Source organism: Macaca thibetana, chromosome 3, assembly GCF_024542745.1.
Source record: "Macaca thibetana thibetana isolate TM-01 chromosome 3, ASM2454274v1, whole genome shotgun sequence".
Taxonomy (NCBI): Eukaryota; Metazoa; Chordata; class Mammalia; order Primates; family Cercopithecidae; genus Macaca; species Macaca thibetana.
In genome coordinates, this window is record NC_065580.1 from 35535074 (window position 1) to 35553662 (window position 18589).

The 18589-nt window shown below is 33.2% G+C and overlaps 1 protein-coding gene and 1 non-coding gene across 4 annotated transcripts in view; both read left to right on the forward strand.

Moving 5' to 3' along the window:
• Positions 1 to 18379, forward strand: part of IQUB (IQ motif and ubiquitin domain containing) — an 80156-nt gene extending 61777 nt beyond the window's left edge. For all 3 annotated transcript variants that reach the window (XM_050782609.1, XM_050782607.1, XM_050782610.1), the window contains 5 exons: positions 1204 to 1374; positions 5767 to 5943; positions 9182 to 9430; positions 13238 to 13423; positions 17859 to 18379. In XM_050782609.1, coding sequence (XP_050638566.1) covers positions 1204 to 1374; positions 5767 to 5943; positions 9182 to 9430; positions 13238 to 13423; positions 17859 to 18041 — 966 coding nt within the window. In that variant the 3' untranslated portion in view covers positions 18042 to 18379. The remainder of the gene's footprint in view (positions 1 to 1203; positions 1375 to 5766; positions 5944 to 9181; positions 9431 to 13237; positions 13424 to 17858) is intronic.
• On the forward strand, positions 12715 to 12821 carry LOC126951754 (U6 spliceosomal RNA). Its single transcript, XR_007724622.1, has one exon. It is a non-coding gene; the product is annotated as a U6 spliceosomal RNA (small nuclear RNA).
• Positions 18380 to 18589: the final 210 nt, after the last annotated feature.

Consider the following 18589-nt stretch of genomic DNA (forward strand, 5'->3'; position numbering starts at 1 on the left):
TTACAACTAAAATTTCCTCCTGATGCTGTCATTTTAATACAGTTTTATATGATGTCTCTATTTGGTTAGTCCACATTCCTGATGATCTGTTCCAATACATAGAGCTTCCATTTAAACCTTATGTTAGATCACATCTAAGATTTAAATGGTTGCAAGTACGGCATAAATTGGGCTACAAGGACACCAGAGCAACTACAGTTAACTTACAAAAACATCCAACATTTGAAGAGTTGTCATGATCAACATAGTCTTGTTTCTGAAAATTTATCATTAGGGAAAGAAACTGAGCAGCTTTGTACCCTAAAGTAGAGGAGCTAATAGAGAGTAAGTTTTCACTGTGAAATTTCTGGGTGAATGCATCTCCTCTGAATGTCCCTGTCAGAGGGAACAGAAGCAGTGGCAAACACAGAGGTACCATCATTAAAGATTATCCTGTGTTTCCTGAGTCGATAGAGGACTAATTTCACCTCCTGTCTCTAATCTCTGAATTCTTAGCCTGGGAGTCCTCAGATGAGCTTCAGGGCAAGTGAACTTCATTTTTGGCCCTTCATTTAGGAGGTGGGCTAGGTTGGGAGACACTAAGCCAGATTTGGAAATAGGAAGTGAGAATCTTAGCCAGCATCAGGGAGGCAGGAACCACAGCCCAGCACTGCTAAGATAGCAATATAGCTCTTTCACTATGGACATCTGCTTTGAGAAGAATTTTGAACTTGTTATAGAAGTATTTTTATAGGACATTAAACCATAACTCACAGAGTCCCTTTTTGGTATATCTTTAGGTCTAAATATATTGAGGATTGTCATAATTACTCTACAAAAGTTATCTTCAGTTGGCAAGGCAGGATCAAGACATATTTATATACACTCAATATAATTGAACCAAGCAGATAATTGTCCTCAGGTGGTTAAGGAGTAATTCCATACATCTCTCAAACAATTCAACATAAAGACTAGTAGCAAATCCTGAATATTGTAGAAGTGTATGAACTTCTACAGACTGAATAACTCTTTCATATTTGTTTTTTTTCTAAAACATTTTACTTTTGCCTGATCTATAAATTCTTAAATTAATTTTCTTTAAGCTTTAGCGATACTCTAGTTATAAAGCACATGATATTAAGATAGACTTTTAGTAGAAGGAGCAAAATTGTTATTTGTAGTTTCTAATTAACTGATAGTTATAAACATAATATTATTTTTAAGTGTTCAGCTCCAAAGATATGGAGAACCCCTAATGGCAAAACAATTGAGATGGATACGCAGTTCACCATCAGAGCCAGAGAGCTGCAAAATATCTATAAGTGCATCATGCTGAAAAATATCTCTCAAGATGAGAGGCTGGATGTGCTCTTAACTCTTAAACACACTGTAAAGGTATGTTAACTTTCTTTTAGTTTGGGGGTAGAGTTCACTATCAATAAAAAAAATTAATAAAATACTAAAACAAGTAAAGTGTTTTACATTAAGAATTGTTTTGGTATAATTTGGGAAGGTTGTGGTTTATTCATTAATATTTACCTAAAAGTTCTCGAAATATGTTATAATACATAATAAATGTAAATATAGTGTAATGAATATAAATATATCTTTATGCAATGAATGAAAATATATGCAGTATGGCATGAGATTAATAATTACATAAACAGCAATTATTTACATATTTTGACATTTTTCAGTGAAAAATTGATTTTTAGCAGTTTTAAAGCAGCTCCATTGTATTTTTATCTTTTTTCTCGTCAGTTATTGATTTTCTGTGTTCTTAATCCTACTTTTAATGAAAACAAGGTTAGTGGATGTCACAGATCAAATTTTCCCAAGAAACAAGAAACAAACTCAGAGATGGGTTTTATATTTAGGAAGTTTGTTGGAGAGTGCTATCAGGGATAATTCCTGTGAGGCAGTAGAGAAATCAGAATTGGCAGGATAGAGAAATTAAATTGTGGTGGATTCTCAACAATGACTTCAGCCAGTGTCACGGGGAATTCTGAAACTTTAAAGGCCATCCAGAGTTGTCCTGAATTGAGGCAGGACAGTTTACTCCCACTTTGACCATTTATTGGATGGGCTGCCGCCAGAAGGGCATGACTTTGGATGAGATAACTTTCTTTATTAGAGAGCAATTCTCAGAAAGAGCCTCACTTGAGAGTTGTCAGCCAACAATCTACCAGGATGGGGAGAATACACATACTGTTGCCTGGATCCACTTCATGTTGTAGGTTTTAGGATTAGCTCCTCCGGATTTAGCTAGGCTCCAAAGCAAGGTTAATAAGAAAAACTGCAGCCCCTAGTGTAGTCATTGGCTTTAAGGCCACAGGAGATGCTCACTGTTTCCTTCCTCTACTATCTATTTTAGATTTCCTTCTCCCTGAACTAGCACCTTGACAGGTCCAGTTGGTCTACTTTTTGGAGTGACTTGCAACTTGAGAGGTCTGAACCACAGGTCACTCTGCTTTTCTCAGGCTGAGGCTACCAGACTTCCATTTACTGTCAAAATCAGGCAAAGATATACCAAGAAATGCCCACTACCTGGGTGCCAAACATATTCTTCTCTGTCCCTATTGGGTAATAACTGCACCATTGCTTTTGAAGATCAGAGTCAGTTACCTCTATAACTAAGGAAACACTTGCCTTGCCCACAGGTCTCTTGGCCTGCAGAGCTTAGGCATTAGTTGTAGCTCGGAGTTTAATAGGACTTGCACTATGTCTTACATTAGAAGAATTTTTCCTCCCGGAATTAGGACCTGTAAACTTAAATAGTCCTGAGTTACAGCAGGAAGCAAAAATTTCCCAAGTAGTAAGTGGGGCCATTTTTACTTTCACCTCCTCTGTTCCCAGGCTAGGGCAGTTTCAGGGGCTTCCACTTGGTTTTCCTCATCATGATAGCTCTTACTCCACAGGTCAAGAAATCAAGGGTAGTGAGGCTGTGCCAACTATCAAGTATTCTATTCCAGTTATATATTCAAGGACTAGGGAAATGAATACTGGGTGGCCCTTTGAACCCAGTAGATCCATTATGAGCTGGACCTGGGCGAAGACTTGATTTAGTTTTTGTTTTCACATACCCCAGACTCTCACAGGATCATGGGTCTCTATACTGCCACAGCAATTAGTCATTTGATTCACGATGTCCCTGAGAAGAAATATGACCTTAGATGAGGCAGTTTGTTTTCAGCTGATGGTAACTGTCTATCTTTAGGCCAGATGGCTCTCTTCAGCACAGGGAATTCTCAGAGAGAGGCTCAGTGGAGGGCTGTCAGCTACCACAACTTGCCGTTGAGAGTCTCCTTCAGTGCTGAAGTAGGGCTGATCTGGGCAACACACTCGAACTTTCATTACAATGAATATGTTTTCTATATTTCTAATTAAAGGGGGAAACTCTACTGTTATTAGGACCATTGGTATAGCTCTTGCATTTTATAGCCCAAATTAAATAATTTACATTATTTTATTTAATTTATCCTGACCATAATGTAAGCTCAATATTTAATGTAAGCTTATGTAATAAGTGGGCAATACAGGTAAAAAGTATTTGGGTTCTGAATTGTGCTTTTGAGTTCTCAAGTTAATAAAACACTTGGCAGATGCTTGTTCAGTATAGCACAGAAATATAGGTTGTTTCTGAGTGATCATCTGTATTAACTAAAGTTTATACATAAGCAATGGATTAGATAACTGCATGGTCAGTCTGTTTTGGTCATCAATATGGCCCAGATTGCCAGAACATACAGGCATAGATATTGTAGTGAAAATCAGTGGTTCACTATATGTAACAACTGAAAACTGTCAGCCATATTTAGGTCCATCTAAGTGAGCTACATGATTACAAACCTGAGAATTTCATAAGCATAACATTTTGATATTCTGTGTAGGTTTCTGTACTCCTAACTGTAAAGAACACTCTTTCTGTTGATGAGTTTATGTGTCTGTCCTCCAAGGCACACAAAACTCTTAAAACACATTAAATAATTGGGTAAATGGTTCTTCCTGGGAGATCTCCATAGATATCTTGCATTTCTTACCAGCAGAGGCATTGACTGCCTTTTTTCTGGACTACCTTTTCAAAGATGTTTGCATAGTGACCAACCTTGAAAGATAAGAGATAGGTAGGGAGGGAGAAGCAATAGGTCCAGAGGTAGGAAATAAACATGATACTTACAGAGGGCAGTAAAAAGACCAGATTGGCAAAAAGAGAGTGCATAGGGAATATAATATAAATCCTGACATAATTAGGACCAGTAATAAAAAGGCCAAAGGATGGACTCATAAAAGGCAAATCATGCATATCTTACTATGTTTAGTATGAAATATTCATGTATACATTTACTTGAAAATATTTTGATGGAGGGTTAAAGTCTTTAAGCACAACTCAAATTCTGACTCTTCATTTATGGCTGCACAACCTTAAAATAAGTTAATATTTCTTATGAAAATCAGTTTTGTCATTTGTAAAATTAGTTACTTTGAGAATATGTATGTGTGTATCTACATGTATGTATATATATACACACACACATATATAAATATAAAAACTTAATATAGTGCCTTACAAAGAGGGGGGCCTCAATAAATAATAGGTGTTATTTTGATAGTAGTTACTAATACAGACCAGTGAATTTTAAACCTCAGTGCATATTAGAATCACCTGGAGAGCCTGCAAGAGGGACAGCATGAATGAATATGAGCATAAATGAGTATAAATCTAGGCCCAACTTTAGAGCAGTTAAATTAGCTCCTCAGGTATGAGGACAATATTAAAATTTTTAAAACTCTCCCTGAGGTCCTTCTAAAGTGCCTCCAGGGTAAAGGACCACTGATGCAGACTCTCATATTAGCCTTACCAACCATGTAGTACAAAGTACAGAAGAGCGTTATTTTACAATTAATGACTTTATCTTCTGACTCCTTCATTCAAGCTGTGTATCTTCCAGTTTTCCCTTGGGCAATTGGAGGACCTAATAAATACTTCTACATTAATCACTTTATTACTTGTGGCTTTTTCATCCAACCACACTCATTTATATTACTTTATAAAAAATATTGTGACCTATAATAAATAGGCAGAAAAGTGAATAAAATATATATATACAGTTTAACAAATATTAAACAGGATGTTGTCAATGTTTCTGGTGTCCTCTTTTCCAATTCCTCCTGTCATCTCCTAGAAGTAACTATCATACTGACTTTCATGGTAGTCATTTTCTTGATTTTTCTTCATAGTTTTACCACCTCTGTATAAATATGTAAATAATATGATTTAGTGTTGCTTATTCTTGAATTTTATTTGACAGAATTGTACTATATCTGTTATTTTGTACTTTCAGTATTTTGCTTAAAATTAATTTGTAAGATTTAAGTTTTTGTTGTATATAGCTATATATACAACAAAAAATGAACTATAGCTATAGTTCATTTATTTCCATATATTAGATAATTTATTGTGTAAATAAGCTGTAATTTATTAATGTAATCTATTTATGGACTATTGGCTGTTTCTAATTTTCAGTTAATATGAACAGTAGAGCTCTACATGCACATTTCTTTAAAGCACCTAAGAGTAGAATTCCTGGGTCATAGATTTTGCATATATTTAACTCTAGTGTGTCGGATATACTGATTTTTTTCCAAATTAGTTTTGCCAATTTATATTCCTATTGGCAATGTTTCATTTCTTTTGGAATGTAGATTTTGGTTTGTTTTGGTGGCAATTTGAAAATGAACTTAGTGATCTGTAAAATTTTATACCATATATTTTTGTGTTTTGTGTAGGAACATGAATGTAAACTAACTCAGGAAATTCTAGAATTGATTGACAGAGAGGTTGACCTTATGATGAGAGGAGTCAAACATCATAACCTTGAAGGACTCAGAAAAAGAATTGCGACACTCTTTTTTCATTATATCAAAACACCTCTGTTTAATCCTGAAGTTGCAAAATACCTTAAGGTATTCTACTTCTTTATATTCCTTTTTCAAAATCCTAAGATGTGATATAGTAAATTGAAGTATATTCAAGTTTTGCTTTAACACTTTCCTTGGAGTCCATGTGGAATACCATCTTATTGGTGGTATCTCCTTTGAATGATTATTTTGTATGTTGGTAAACTACACTTACTCACTTGACTTCTGAGTATTTCCAACTTTCAATTATTTCCTAATATCTTCACCAACTTTCCAACTGAATATTGCATTATGTTGAATGTATTATGATTTCTCACACCTCCATGGCTTTGTACATACTGTTGGTTTCCCCTGGAACCATTCACTATTTACCCAGCCAATTCCTCTTCATTTTCTAAGACTCAACTCTCATCTCTTCTCCTTCATGAGGCATCACAGGGAGTTAAATTGTTTTTTTCTGAGATTCTATGTTATACCTTGTCTGTGTTCCTTAAAACACTTATCACATAGTTATAGTTATTACCGAACAGATCCATATGGATCTTCTGAGAGAACTTCAAATGTAATGTATTTGAATTACACTATCTTCTCCAACTCCAACGTCGTTAGGCTTCTGTGGGAATTTTCATTGCCTTCTTACTGTGCAGAGCTATTTAAAACACTATTAGTAAAACTCTTGGGGTGGAGAATGTTGTCAGAGAATTATAGTTTTATTTCAATGATTATATTCAGTTAAAATTTACTTAAAAAGCTGACTAAACATCTTTAGCTTTTTTGAAAAAACAAAATCTTATATTTAGTCAAGACTTCTAGAAGAATAAATACTGTTTAATTTTTATATTTTTCAAATTGATTTTTTAAAACCTGATTGTATTGCAAAAATATTAAAATATAACAAAAGTCCAAGAGAAAAAGTTCCCATTATATTATTTCTTATTCAAACCAGTATTTCATTTGTCTGAGCCACCTTCTTTCTCTGTAGATTTATTCGGTTTATATTTGGAGTAATACAATTGATAGAGTTTCTACAACTTTACATAATGTTATATCATTTTATTTATTTTTAAATTTTACCTTTGGTAAAATGTACTCTTTTTGGTAAGTTCTGAAAAATGTATAGAGTCATATAACCAGTAGCACAGTCAAAATAAGAAATGGTCCTATCATCCCCCAGAATTCTCTCATGCTGCCACTTTGTAGTCAGCCCTTTCCCTAACTTCCCGATCCTTGGCAAACACTGATATGTATTTTATTTTTATAGTTTTATCTATTTCAGAAGGTCATATAAATGGAATCATACTATATGTAGTCTTTTGAGACTGACTTCTTTCACTTAGCATATTGCATTTGAGATTCACCCATGTTTTTGAGTGTGTCAGTGGTTTGTTTTTATAGCCGAAAAATATTCTAGTATCTGGATATACAAGAAGTCTTTAAAAATCCATTCACAGTTGTAGGACATTTGGATTGTTTAGAGTTTTGGTCTTTTATGAATAAAGCCATTATAAGTACTATATACGAGTTTTTGGGTAAATTGATTGTTTTGGGGTAAATTCCTAGAAAGTGGCATATTGAATCACATGGTAAATGCATGTTTACTTTAAAAAGAGACTACTAAACATTTTTTTTCCAAACTGACTGCACCATGTTGCGTTTCTGCCTGCGGTATGTGATAAATATATTAATTAAGATAAAGGGTTTAAAGTTTGTTCTTGAATCTAGGACACACCTATGGATTATCCTGTACTTCTTTTTTTGGGGGGAATATACTCTTTAATATCTTAAACTACTGGCTGGATTTAAACGTTACTGGCTTTAAAAAGGAATGGCTCATTTGCACATTTTTAGTTTGCATAGTGGGAGAAGAATTTGAAGGAACACCACTACCCCCACAACCACTTTTTGGGAGTAGGCCAGCATGAAGTACCCAGTGTACTCTGGAGAATGCATAGTGTTAAATTCTGCAGCTTAAATAGAGCCCTCTGTCATCATAATAATAATGAGTTTTTTTTTTTTTTCTTGCACAATTTCAGATGGGTAGAGAATATCTTTCCATGGCATTATAATAAATGCTCCATCTATAATGGAGAGGTGTGCTAACGTGTTTTCATGAGGTTGACTGATGTATTTGCTAATTTAATGCATAGGAGGCATGAAGATAAAATAATCATTTAAGATAAACAAAATGTGTAAATCTCAGAATAAGAAAATAAACCAGATAAGTTGTCTTCTGGATCTTTGATCCATATACCCCAGATCACTCTTCTTTTCTCTCGAAGAATTGACTACCTTTTAAATTTACATATTGTCTTATCTCCCAAAATTACAAGACAAGGGACAATGAAGTTTTTAAAGAATATTACCCTTCAGGAAGATGGAGCGTTTAGGAAAAGTAAGGCAGAGTAGAAGGGAAGGTGCAGAAAGGTAACAGATGTTCAGAACAAAGTAAAACATTGGAAGGGATTATAATGGTAAATATTTTAAATCTATATTGAGTAAGAGAAAAAATTTATAGATTTATAGAACATTGATGTCTATTTCCTTCTTTATAAAAATATTTTTTGAAAGTCTTATATATCACATGCAAACTCTGTTGCTGCTTGATCTTTACTTTCATGGAAGCCAGAGGTACTGATGTACCATAAATTAGGAAAGACTGGCTTATATACATCTTGATTCAGTTTGTGTTGAGATGTTCACAGTTCACTCATTCATTCATGCCCATAGTGAATAGTGAATTTTTAGCCCATAGTGAATGATTGGATTGATTATTTTGTTGATAGAATTACTCTCTGTCTATTGTTTTAGACATAGAATTTCAAACTTTGAAAATTAATCATTTGAACTAATCCAAATTTATTTTGAAGATAAATTAAACGAGAAGAACAATTGGTTTAGTGGGTTTTTACTTATATGTGAATCTAGCTATTGCCTATAGGAATAACTAATGTAGAACTGAAAAAAATCTAAACTTTTCTTAACAATAAAAAGCCTCCTCCTACTATTTTTTTCAGTCAATTAATTTTCTAAGTGATTTTACAACGAATATCTAAGAATTGATGAATAACAGATTTTCAGTATTTTGGCAGGATGAATAAATACTGCTTGAAATTTAGATTTTCTATAGAATAAGAAGTTAAGGGAAAATATAATTTTGGAAATTAGCCAACTGTTTTTTTTTTTAATCTCATTCTAAGATAAGTTAGCCCTTGATGCTTCTATTGGTTAGGATCATATTTGGCCTGGCCTGGCTTATTTATTTATTTATTTTTTTACTATTTAGGTCCCTCAAGACCCATTGAAATTTTATAAAAAGATTTACTTTTGCCACAGTTGCCAGCTTTATTTGCCTTCTACTGAGTTTTCTATATCATCCACCTCACGCCGCATATACCGGTGTCGTAACTGCATTAGCCTTGAGAATGAGGCTCAAAAACGAGAATCATTTTTGAAGTACAGATGTTTACTTCAACAGCTCTACTTTACAGAAGCTGATTATGAAGATGATTCTAAAATTGCTTTCTTGATGCAGGTATGGTCAATAAGGGGTGCCAATTATAGCTGAAGCCTGTCAAGGAGGCTGTCTTGCAATCTTATGCGTGTTTGTGTGTGTGTGTGTGATTGTTTAATGACTCTCTATTCCACTAGACTGTAAGCTCTGTAAGGGCAGGAGTATGCTTTTTATTCCTCCTGCTCACCATTATACCTCTATAACCTAATACAGTACCAAGTTTTTATTTAAGGCCCTCAATATTTGTTGAATGAATGAATGACTTTTACAGAAACTGATGTTACATATACACATACTAGTGTTTATGAATAACAGTACTAATTAGTGTAAACCGAATGTGACCATAATGGTAAATAACACCAAAAGTGAAAGCTAAGGCTTATAGAAAGTTTAAAAAACAAAAAAAAAAAAAAAAAAAAACCTTAGGGAAAGACTTTGATACTTGTCTATGTAAAGTGTTGGTATGATACCACACAACTGGAAAATTTCTGGCCAGAGTTCTTTTGGATGAATCATTGCATTGGATCATTGACCCTATCCGCAATCTACTTCTCTTAAGAACTTCTCCTAGCTCTGTGAGAGGGTGGAGCCTGTGAGATCAAGAACTCTGACCTGAATTCCTAACTTAACTACTACTTTGGTCTCTTTGGTTATTCCATGACTTCTATTGGGTTGTTTAGGCCAGAGGATAGTCTGTGTCTCTACAAAATAAAAACAAATTCCTGACACTGTTTGGACTTACGTAAGGGAGTGAGAAAAGAGAAGGACTTACTTGTTGTTGATATGACTACCCAACATGAGCCACTTATTAATAAAAGTATGTTATAGTGCACTATTCACCTCATTAATGATATTTGTGTTCACAGACTGTCAAATAAGGGCAAATTTTCTGTAAATTAAAGTTATTAATTAAAATGAACTAAACTGTGTTTAATACCAAATAGGAAAATAGGCACTACTATGAATATAAAACTTTATAGAGATTTAAAAACAGGTACCAAATGTGATGTGCTTTGTTAAAAAATTCTTCTAAATCAGTAGCTTTCAAACTCTTAAATCTCAATCTACAGTAAAAATGTATTTTTATGACAACCTGATATAGGCATGCATGATAATTCTCAATACTCAGTACCTATATGGCTTTACATACTTTATTGAGTTAATCAACACAAAATTCCCATCAAAATAGCCTTATTTCTATTCTGCAGATGAGGAAAGTGAAGCACTGAGCAGTTAACAAACTTGTCCAAGTTTACGCTACTAAGTACCAGCACCAAGATTGAAAACTAGGCAGTTTGAGTCCCAGAATCCATACATGTAAACACATGCTGTTCTGCCTCAGAAATAAGAGTTTCCAAAATAATGTTTATCTTTACCCCTATGGATGCACTCTGATGTTTTCTATTCAGTCTCAGTCTACTTATTCTAATTTCCATTTGGAAAACTTTGGTATCACCCAAGAGGTAGCAACCCACAGTTTGAAAAACACAAATTAAAATGATTACATATTTTGTCCAATAGAATGAATATTTTATTAATAAATTTGATGTTTATATCAGCTTAAATTCTTATTTGCTACTTTTATTCAGGAATTGTTGACATGACAGATGTATATTTCCTTGTAGAGAATCTTATATGTACTAGGGCTTTAATATAAGTCACCAACAAGTGCTGCCTCAATATTCCATGTTGTATTAGTCAGATTTCTCCTGAGAAACAGAACCAACAGGAAATTTTATACATATATGCTATATATATATATACATATAAGGAGATTTGTTACAAGGAATTTTCTCACATAATTATGGAGGCTGGTAAATCTAAAACCTAAACAGCTGATGGCCCAGTTCAAGTCTGACGACCAGCAGGCTGCTATAGAACCAGGAGGAGCCAATGTCTCAATTCAATGGCCATTAGGCAAGAACAGTCTTCCTTACTTGGGGGCAGGGTCAACTTTTTGTTCTATTCAGGCCTTCAACTGATTGGATAAAGCCCACTCACATTATGGAAGACAATCTGCTTTACTCAGTTTATTGACTTAAATGTTAATCTCATCCAAAACTACCCTCACATAAACACCAGAATACCATATGACCAAATATCTGGGTATCCTGTGGCCTCATCAAGTTGATGTAAAATCAACCATTACACATATTGAATGAAAAAATTCTAGTGGAGCATTGTAACCTTTCAGATAAGGATAATCTCCATTAGATGTGATTTAATTTCAATACTGTATCTGTGTAGGGTTTTGGTCTCTTATATTACTTTTCCAATGTCTAGGATTAGCAGACAAATATGAGTGTCCAGTAACTTCCCCCCTTGTAATTGGTGTAATTTTGATTAATATTTATTTCAGTAATAGTATTTGAGGCATAATTTGAATATTTGAACATTCTCATAAACAGTAAATCTGGTGAACAACAGCAAAGATTAGCATATATTAAATGTGAACATGATGTCATATAAAATGAAAAGGTGAAAGCTAATATATACAAAAAGTAAACATTCTGCTTAGACAAGAGATTTGAGTGTTGTACTAGTCACCTCATTTATCTGTAATGCATACAAATACTGCCTAATAGGCAATAGTATTGCTGTATTACTGCAAAAATTTCAAGTACAATGACTACTTGAAAGGTAGAAAGCTCTTAGAGACTGCCAATCACACTTATCATGTGCATATTTGACATTTACATGCAAATAAACATGTTATTCTGTATGATACAATTTCAAAATTATTAGTACAGTTGAGCAAGTAAATTAAAAACAAAAATGTAAACAAGATGCATTTTGAATGTAAGTAAAATATATAAAACATTGAATTTTAAAAGTCTATAAATTTATTTTTCATAGCAGCTATGTACAGAGTATTGTCTTTTTTAGCATTAAGTAAAAGCTAGAATGCATTAGTTGAGCTTAATATATTGAATTATCAATTTATGAAATACTGTCATAGCTGATGATTACAGGTTCTTTTTGTTTTTTACTTTGGCAAATTGTTAGGTTTTGTCTACTCATTTTACAGAAAATATTTCTGCTCTCACAGTTTTTCACAGAAGCTTTTAAAAAAAATGTTCTTTTTACATGCTTATACTTTGTTGAGTTTGTCCCTCTCTGGCAATTCTTAATTTATAATGCAGACCCCATGATAAAAAGTCATTCCAAGAGTTTTAGCTAATAAAGTTTACATTTTTAAAAAAGTTTTAAACAACAATTTCATTACCCCTCTTTTTTATTGAAACAACCAAGTCTTTTAATTAACACTAAGTGAATTACTTATCTTTATTAAATCTCAACTTCCTGTGTTCGCTTCAGCAGCCCATATACTGAAACTGAAACCATACAGTGAAGATTAGCATGGCCCTTGGACAAGGATGACATGCAAACTTGTGAAGTGTTCCATATAAAAAAAACTCAACTTCCTCATTTGTAAAATGGCAGTAAAAGGTTTTAAAGGGTCTCGACAATGGTCCTGAAATTAAGATGGTACTTACTAATGAGTTTTTAAAAATCATTGAATACCATATGTTTATTATGGTAACATTACAGTATTATTAAGATTATATTAAGATAAAATTAGCATACTGAAATAAATTTATACTGCTTACTCTGGTTTAGAGATGGGGACACAACTGTGAGACTGATAATGTAGTTTAGGCAAAATGAACAGAAGTTTAGTGAAAAATAAGGGGCTATGTGTCATTGAAACCTAGTGAATAATATTTCACTTAAAAATACTCTATAACTTAATTATTTGCTCAAGTAATATAATAATCTTAAACGAATTTAAACTACATTGTTTTTAAAACTTGCTTTGACATGCAGCTACAAGACATTCAGTACCTGACAGAGAACATCTGGGCGTCCCAGTCCGTCCTCAGTGCCTGGGACGATCTCAGTGATCTGGTCATGGTCAGATGGAATAAATCCCTGGAGTGGTCCCCCTGGAACTGTATTCTTCTTACCAAAGATGAAGCGGCTGCTCATCTCAACCTAACAAGTATTGAAGAGGTAAGAAAGATGAATTTCATTTGTGAAGTTAATTTAATCATTGGAATTATTAGAGCTAACTGGACTGCCTTCTAATATATTCCATGCTTAAATACTTCCATCAGATTAAGAAACAGAACTTATGGATTAACAGCAAAAAAATATATGAATGGCATATATGGCACAGATTAAATAAAAGGTATATATAAGAGATTTGAACATATTACAAGTTCTAAACATCATACCAGTCTCTCCTAATAACAAGTTTAAGCATATTCCACAGTAAATTCCATGAAGGCAGCGATTTTGTTCAGCTTATTTACATCTATTTCTCTGATACCTACAATGCTGACTGTTGCAGAGTGGAGTTTCTAAGTATTTGTTGAATGAATAAATGTGCATTACCACCAGATAGGTATTATGGAACCCAGAATCTGTCCTTCTTTGATTAATTATCTTGAGTCTGCTTAAAAACACCCAACTCTCAAATTTTTTTCATAATTTTGTGCTCTAAATGGCAATCATACTGATGGAGTGTAGTTCTGATGCTCCATTTTTCATTTGCTTCCAACTTGCCAGGAGCGGAGCAAGCACTATAAACATTAAATGCCATTTACTGTAATTTTAGTAACTTACATGATGCAATCTGTAAAACATTTTGATGGGTAAATTGAGGGGCTCCTGAAGAGTTCCTAGAGAGTTCCAGTTACACTAAGTTCAGGATCCCAATAATTAATACTGATTCTCTGCATTCTTTAATTCTATAAAAAATGTCAGCTAAGTAAAGTAAAGAAATTACAAAATACAATAGTCATTTAAAATAGTGTGATTCCCTGTTTGTTTTTTTCATGGAACAAGGGGTGATTAATATAAAGATAAGAAACTAGCTAAGGTTTTAGTTTTTAAATATTTTTTTAGTTTTAGGAAGCAAGGCTAAGGAAAATTTCACTCTAGGGATTGAAAGAAAAGGTAGCAATAAGTTGAAGCTGTCTTAAATGTTATATTTAGTAAACTAAGCTGCCTCATAAATATTTAACCACAGGAAGCATAGTAAATACTAGCAGTATCATTTCATCTAGGACCCATGATGAGATTGAGGTTCATTCCCAAAGCTGATATTCCAGTGCTTCTTCAATTAATCCACACAACTCCCTTTGTGCATTTAATCAAATTACTGCAGTATCGAATTAAATGTTCTATTCACATGCATTTCTAATTTCAGAATGCCAGTCTTATCGAATTTCTATAAAGGGCACCAAGATTTGCAACCAGACAAACTGGAAGAACATTTGCCTTTTTTATGATTTTGGGCTGATACAGTCTTTTAACTATTAACTTTCAGCCCAGTTAAAGAGTAGTTTGTGTCTTGCAGAAAGATGGAACATTTTCAGAATTTTCTTAATGTTCAGAGATATTTGCTTTCTTAAGAAGTTAAAAAATGCTTTAAAGTTAATATGAAACAGGTATAGGAAATGTGGAAAAACACTTTTCGTTAATGTGAACTTTAAGTGGAGCAGATTGATCTCTCCTTGTGTGCACATTGGCCAAAGTAGGAACAATCGTGGACTTAAAATCAGTAATCCTGACCCATTTACTCAAATCTCTGTCACTGACAACTTTACATTCAAACCTGCCCTCTTTGCTTCATAGATTTTTAGAAAGATTAGCTAAATAAGTGGAATCAGTAAAGAGGATAAAAGCAGCCCTGGCTCTGAATTCTAGCTTTACCATTCATGAGTTGGGAGAAATTGGACAAATTTGTGAATGTCTCAATGACCCAGTTTCTTGTCTATAAAAAAGAGATAATGGTATCTCATCATAGGGAAGCTTTGAGTAGACCATTATTTAAAGCTTTCCACATAGTTTTTTTTGGCATGAATAAACTTACGTAGTAACTATGAAAGCGCTTTAAAAATTTTTGATGCATTTTTAATTTTCATAAAAGCAATATATTATTGGCTTAGAATCTGAACATAGTAAAAAATGTAATGTAGAAAGTAAAAGTCTCAGAGGTTGAGGGAATAGGAAGATATTTGTTAAGGATAACACAAATTATAGCTAGATAGGAGGAGTGAGTTCTAGTACTGTTCTGTGCCGCTGTAGGTTGTCTATAGTTAATTACAATATATAGTTCCAAATAGCTAGAAGCAGCATATCAAAAGTTCCCAGCACAAAGAAATAATAAATATTTGAGATGAATATGCTAATTACTCTGATCAGGATATGTGTATCATCCCATCACGATGTACCCCATAAATATGTACAATTATTATCAATTTAAACATTTTAAAAATAATTGAATGAATAAATAAAGGAAGGCAAATAAACAAATCTCCCATGTAGAATTCCAAATAATTTATGTATATACTCTCCACTCTTAAGGAGTTGGAGAATAACTCTCCACCCTTTAAGTGTGGGCTGTGCATAACTCCTTTCCAAAGAGTATATTATGGATGGAAGAGGAGGAACTTCACAGTAGAGAAACCTGACAAGCACTACCTCAGCCAGGTAATCAAGATTAACAGCAGGAGTGGTGTCATGTTGACGGTATGTACCCTTGATATGATGTGAGGAGAAGGGCACTTCACCCCTGTGGTCTTCCTCCCCAAACCCATCCCTTCAGTCTAATAATGAAGAAAACATAGGACAAACCCAGATTGAGAAACATTCAGGAAAATGTGGGTGTGGGGTATATGGGACTTTTCTGTAATATTCTTAGAACTATTTGTACACCCAAAGAATTTGTGGACATAGTTTAAAACCATCACATGGCTATTTCAAGAGAATGGACCTTATTTCAATGGGAAAAAAAGGTCTCTTGATGTCCACGCATCCCTATCTCCATGTTACAATGATAACTACTATTTCTTATATATATAATAATGTATTGAAATCCTTCTGGAAATTTTCTATGTGTATGTAAGTATATACACTTTTACTGTAGCAGGAATTTCATATTAAATGACTCAGAGTGTCTTTGCTTTACTTAACAATATAAATAATATAATATGGAAATATATTCAATTATTTAAGAGTTACTTATTAGTGCCTTGAACACATATATCATAATTTATCTCATCTTTACTAATTTATAGTTCTGTAAAGGCACTTTAAAAACCTGTAAAGTTCTGTACATGTGTAAGTTAATATAGCATAATAAAGTGTGTTTTTCTTGAATGAAATATGGGCTATGAAGTAGTAGAAACAGAGTTAGATTAGCTCAAAAGATGAATATTCTAACCTAGTAAATTTTTCTGTTAAGAAGAAATTTTAAAAAGCCCAGGATACTCCTATATAATGCTTTCTTCTCCTTTGGTCCTTTCACCCAGGACTTTCTTTTATCTTTGATTTGACCTTTTTAATACAGGGAATGTCTTATTCTCAGAAAATAAATTTTAGGAAGAAGTGTAGGTAGTATTTGTGATTTGACTGAAAAGAGAGCCAATTAAGATTAATAGGTAATAGATTATATTTATTAATTTAACCAGAATTTACTTTTGAATGTGCCAAATACTGTACTAAGTAATTACAGAGAAACAAGAAAATTTAATGAATATAACTTTTTGTTGTCTCAGCTGCATTTGGGTTCAGCTACAAGAAGAAAAAATCAATTTATAATGATTTAATCAAATGTGAGTTTACTTTTCTTATGTAACAAGAAAGTTCAAATGTTGGCGGTTTGGGGCTATTATGGTGGCTCACCTCGTTCTCAGAAATTCAGGCTATCTCACTTTTTCCTCAGCCATATTTAATCTTCAGCTTTCTCTCTCATGCTTGATGGACTCTTAGTGATAGGAGAGCTAGTTCATCTACTTCATTACATGTACCTCTCAGTAATGGCAAAAGGCTAGAGGTGCTTAATAGGCGAGTCTTCCCACTCTTAAAAGTCCCTTTAAAAGTCTTTATTCAGTTATATATATAAATAATTATATAAGATTATATATAGTGTATAATTAAATAATCTTGGAAGACATTTAGTTGTCATGTCTCCTTAGATGCTTCTTGGTGGTGACAGTTTCTCAGACTTTCCTTGTTTTGTTTTTTTTATTTTTGTTTTTTCTGACCTCAATATCTATAACATTAATAATATATATATATATATATATATATATATATTTTCTAACTAGACACCCCCAGTTAGAATAAAGACTAAGAAAGCTAGACATATCACACCCTGTACAAAATCAGGCCTCTGGCTCAAATGGAAGAGAGAATGAATACTGAGTTGGTAACTAGCAGCGATTTAAACTTAGAGAAGTCACAGGGAGAGTTGGGGAAGACTTCCAGGTTAAAGTATCATAGGAACTGAGTCGTGAATGATGATAGACAATGTGAGAAAAATAAATGTAATCTGGGATGAAAGAATTGACAAGCAAAGGCACCGAGGCATGACAGTATTTTTATCTGGCAAAATATATCTGCAATATTTACTAGGATTTGATTTTTTTCTTTGCAGGGATATGAACGCTCGTTTATTCACAAGATCAAACACAAGCATATCCTGGCTAAGAACTATTTTTCTCAGATTCCAGTGCTGGCTTCATTTATACTTGATGATCCTGAAATTGATGAGATCAGATGGAAACATCACTCAGACACAACACCTAAGATTATAGAATCCCAGAGACCTCCTCCTTAGGTGATCCAGGAATATTTGTTTGATGATCGGCATTTTGTTCACTGCTTATAGGGTAATACAGAGGTCACAGAGTATGGAAATGCAATTTAATCTGTTTATTGATTTTATTTTTTGTTTTTCATAAGTATTTTGAGTTATATCAAGAGAAAACATTTCTATATAAGTATATTGTTGTTAGGAAGTTAGTGCTAAATTGAAATGCAGTTTTGTTACTGAAATTAATATTTTGGAGTAAAGAAAACATTTTAAAATGTGTTTTCACATTAAATTTTTTAAAAAAAATTCAAGTATATTAGAGTTAAAATCTAACAACCAAATAAAAACTAGACAACTTTCAAGTTATTTGTTTTAGATAAAATGTAGTTATAGGAAGCTAATCAGTATGTGGAGGGGAGGAAACATTATAAAATGCTCTTTCTTGAAAATTTCTGTAAGCAGGATAAAAAAATTCATATTTTAGTATAGGCATTTGAATCTTTGCAGTTTATTGTCTGCTTTCACCTTCCATCCTTCTCATAATCCCAATAAAACAATTGACACTATAAATA